Source organism: Sinocyclocheilus anshuiensis, unplaced genomic scaffold (assembly GCF_001515605.1).
Source record: "Sinocyclocheilus anshuiensis isolate Anshui unplaced genomic scaffold, SAMN03320099.WGS_v1.1 scaffold555, whole genome shotgun sequence".
NCBI lineage: Eukaryota > Metazoa > Chordata > Actinopteri > Cypriniformes > Cyprinidae > Sinocyclocheilus > Sinocyclocheilus anshuiensis.
Window position 1 is genome coordinate 151771 of NW_015552571.1, and position 4735 is coordinate 156505.

Here is a 4735-nt window from a genome sequence, read left to right on the forward strand (position 1 = left end):
AACACACAAACCATTCACAATTGCTAAATTGGGCTAAAATAGAAGGCTCAGAGTGATACTAAATAAAGAGCCATTTGGGAGCTGTAAGATCCGGCTCTTCTAAGGGAGCCGAGCCAAAAGAGCCAAACTTCCCATCACTAGAGCGGGGCGCTGCTTTGTGTACAGCCATTACTGGGGAAACCGCTATCTCTCCAGCTTTACAAGCGCCTCCTGCTGGCAGAGAATGATTTTGCATATATATGCAGGTTTTCAAAAGCCCTTTAAAATTAAATATGTACACAGTAGGGGTGGAACGGTTCAACTTACGGTTCGGTTTGTATCACGGTTTTAGGGTCACGGTTTCGGTACGGTTCGGTATGTGCTATGTTTAGGGAAAAACTATATTGTCAAATAAAAATAAAGAAAGTAAGAACAGAGTGAATTCTTTGTTGTTGCTGTTAGATTAATAGTGCTGTCGCTTTAAGAGAATGCACTGATCCAGTGCACTGATACAGTGCGTTCAGCCGGCTATATCTGCTATAGGATACTTACCAAGACGGGCATTTTGACATAATTTTGTGTGAATTTGTCCATTTAAACACAATACTTCACAGAGAGCTGAATTATCTAGCTTGCGTGACTGTGGGGGTTGTGCGCCGGCACGGCTCCAGCGCGGATGGATCTAATGTTCTGGAGAGTATGTGTGGCAGTCAGTCACCGCACTGGTGTGGATATTTACTGTACTTTGCAATCACAGATTCTAGCCTACGTCTTGGAATATGACCCAAATAAGACAGAATTTTCACCGTATATTGCCATCTGAATAAGTAAGTAACAAGTCTGCCACGTTTGTTCTGAACCAACTGAGGAAAAAAGCATTACCATAAATCTCGCTACCAATCGTGATTAAATCTAAAGATCGGTTAGCTCATATCACATCAAACCGTTCAAATTATTATTATTGTTATACTTTATTCTCAAATGATTAATGTTAACAACATCAGCATTGGTGACTGTGAATAGAGTGTGTATTAGTGTGTAGATTTCAATTTCTGCACAGTCTAATCTAATTGTCATACTCTTCGAATTTCATATTAAGAAATTCTTTTAACCCAAAAAGCAAATTATGCTCCCTTCGAACTGGTTTTCTTTAAAATACAAATCTTTGTAATCCCAGGCTATCTGTAATCAGAAGCACATTTATAACTGGAATATAATTTAATTTCATTCACATGTGTTTCATAAACACATAATCCTTTATGGATTACAATCCGCCATCAAAATGATACATTTAATTATTCTGGCTGCTCTGAGAAAAGGCTATAAACGGTCCTCCACCTGCAGGATCCTCACATGCGATAGCCTAGTAGCCGGGACAACTTCTTTATGTTTACAGACGTGACGTAATGACGCAGTGCCATGTTCGAATTTCCCGCGAAACCCTACCTGTACCACTCAAATTAGAAAACATTATTATAAGCTAACCGTTGTGAATCGGGCTAAAGTGAGTCGATAGTTTTGAACACTGGCTGGTTATGTACTTGCTCAAATATTGATTTCGGATCATTTTTAACCAAAAAAAAGTTACGGACTGCAGCTTTAATATCCTAATGATTTTTTACATTAAAAAAAAAATCTATAATTTTGACCCATACAATGTATTTTGGGCTATTACTACAAATATACCCATGTTACTTATAACTGGTTTTGTGGTCCAGGGTCACATATGTCAATAGACGGTGTCATTGACACAAACCGTGTCACTTTTAAGGATTGTTTGTTATGGGCAAAATCTTTGTCATTAAAAAGAACATTTTTCAGTTTTTTTCTCTCCATGATACATTCTGTAGAATTAGATTATTTCCTTGTTTCCTCAATGTTGTGCAAAACTCGTATGGCAGGCTTTCTTCCTTGGAACACAAAAGTAGAGGTTAGGCAGAATGAGTCTCAGTTACCTTTCATTTTTTTATAGTATAGAAAAAAAGATAATAAAAATGAAATTGTCAGGGTAACTTTCTACCTAACATCTCTTTGTGCTGTACAAAAAAAAAGTTTGGAACAACATGAGGGTGATTAAATGAAGACAGTGTTGGGTGAAATGTTGTCCTAAACGAAACTGAAAATAGTAGGCCTATATTCTTATTGGCAGCTAAAAGCATCAGATTGGCCAAAAATATTTAAAGAGATAGTTCTCCCAAAAATTTAAATTCAGTCATTAATTGCTCACCCTCATGTCGTTCCAAACCTGTAAGACCTTTGTTCGTCTTGGGAACACAAAGTAAGAAATTTTTGATGAAATCGGAGAGCTTTCTGACCCTGCATAGACAGCAACGTAACTACCATGTTCAAGGCCCAGAAAGGCAGCAAGGACATCGTTAAAATAAGTCGATGTGACATCAGTGGTTTAACCGTAATTTTATGAAGCTACGAGAAAACTTTTTGTGCGCAATGAAAAAAATACACTCTCGTGAACGAAGACTGACACGGAAGAGAAGAAATTGTTGAACAAAATGATTATTTTTTTCTTTTGCACTAAAAAGTATTCTCATATTTTCATAAAATTAAGGTTGAACCACTAATGTCATGTGGACATGGACACAATGATGTCCTTGCTACCTTTCTGGACCTTGAATGTGGTAGTTCCGTTGCTGTCTATGCAGAGTCAGAAAGCTCTCAGATTTCATCAAAAATATCTTAATGAAATCTGATGTATCTATCTGGCATACGTCACCAGAGAGAAGTCTGTTGTTTTCACTGGACATACATGTAATGTTTTGATTACACTACGAAGTCAAAAAAACACATGAAACAAATGTATAAACAGATGAATTGTTTACTAAGGTCTATAATATGCATTTAGAAAATAGATAGTTTTCCTCATTCCAGACACATTTGGTATCTCTGTTACCTCATTCAGTACTGTTAGAAAAGCAGCAGAACATGTTTAAATGATTCTTCATCTCTGCTTTCCAGCATAGGCCTGAAATCAATGAAATATGCATGCAACCCTCTAAGATATGCATGCATTATTAATTCAATATAATTTAAGGTTCTGAGCAGGGAGTGATTTCAGTGTCCCTTTGGAATACTTTGTGCATTTGCCACAGTGGTTTAGACATTCTGTACTTTCTGTACAAAAGTTTAATTTTTATACTCTAAAATAGACCACTGAATCTGTTTGCTCTGGGGACAGGGACTCTTTGTTATAACGGTAGTGCTTAGAGGAAGACAGTGTGATTCAAATGATTTGAAAAGCTCTGAGATGTCATATGTCTGGGCTCCAGGCAATCAAACAAATTGTACACCATTGCTATAACCCACACTTTGATGGGACAACTGAGGCCTGTGTGTGAGACATTAAATCTATAAGTCATTTGCTTTGATCAATCTATCTTCGTAACTATCAGTTAAACTTATGGTTTGGCCAAATGTATAGCCTCCTTTTGCTCAAAGAGTACTGTGAATGAAGTCATGTGCTTTAGAGCCACTTAGGGTCATAATCTAAGCAAGCCATTGCCAGAGAAAACAATGTTTGACAGCAGATGTTGACAAGATAATTGCTTCTCTCACAGTGTTTGCCTGTTTTTCCCCTTTCCTCTCAGGTTGGCATAGCGATGTGTAGTCGCTTGCGAAGTGAGGCGGGGCCGCCAGCCTCTGTCTCTTCCCAGGCTGCCCTTGCTGGGCAAGACAACAGGAGAGGTTTGTCAACTGTTACCTTACACTTCGAACATCATCATGAGCATGTTTGCGTGATTACTTATGTTAATGTTTATCTCTCAGCAGAGATATCTCATGTCTGGAATAGTCTAAATCAAACCAAAGCTGCCGTGAGTATTTTCTAACACGTTTCAGGTTCTGGCCTACTTATGATGCCAAAACAGATATCTGTTACATACATAATAGTTCTGAAGAAGCCCAATTATAAGAAATCAGAAAGTAAGATTCAGAGGTATACTCTGTAGGTTTAGTATTTGTAGCATTATCCCCATGAGTGCAGAGATCTGTTGACTCAATGGCTAATTGTGGTCTTGTCTTAGTTGCGACACATTGAGAATCGTCTGGAGGCAGCGCCAGGCACTGGAGTGCTTCTGGACTCAGTGCTTGACACAAATAAAGCATCTGTGAGTGGCGGTCGGAAAATAAGCCGCAGAGGTGAGACAGACACATCCTCTGTAACACATACAGAGGCAATCCATTAGAGACTATTGTACATCCCTAAGCTAGGTGTTTTTAATGTCACCTTATATAGTATTGTACCAGGTCGCTATGAAACATAGTGGAATGTTTTAAATGGAATATCTTTTTAACTTGTCAAAGCAGGGGTTTTTTTTATTTAATATGTGGTCAGAATTGTATTTTTTGTATGTTTTAAAAAGATTTTTAAAATGTATTAAGTTGAATTGAATTGAATTAATTATTTTGTATATTTTTTTTATACTTTTCTTTTTATTAATGAAGTTTCATGAATATTTAGTGCGAACACTTTTCTTGCTGCATTAAAAGTCAGATATGACTGAAAGTATAGGCTTGAAAGTCATATGTTAATTTAGTAACAGCTCTGTGAGTTTTGAGTGATTCATCAAAAAACTGACTCATGAGTCATTCGTCATTTGTGAATTGGACAACACTAGTTGCTGTGTTTGTTTTTGAGCCAGTCAAGGTGACGAGACATTAATGTGTTTACATTAATGTTTCTAATTCTTCTACAGTAATGTGGAATAGAAAATATTACACACACACACACACATACAGTGTA

General features: G+C 37.2%; 1 protein-coding gene across 1 annotated transcript in view; it reads left to right on the forward strand.

Moving 5' to 3' along the window:
- The window catches only part of LOC107665052 (centrosome-associated protein 350-like), a 41077-nt gene that overhangs the window by 5472 nt on the left and 30870 nt on the right, over nucleotides 1-4735 (forward strand). Inside the window, exons 3-5 of the mRNA XM_016455797.1 lie at nucleotides 3582-3678; nucleotides 3763-3806; nucleotides 4017-4131. Of these exons, the coding sequence (XP_016311283.1) occupies nucleotides 3594-3678; nucleotides 3763-3806; nucleotides 4017-4131 (244 nt within the window). The 5' untranslated portion in view covers nucleotides 3582-3593. The remainder of the gene's footprint in view (nucleotides 1-3581; nucleotides 3679-3762; nucleotides 3807-4016; nucleotides 4132-4735) is intronic.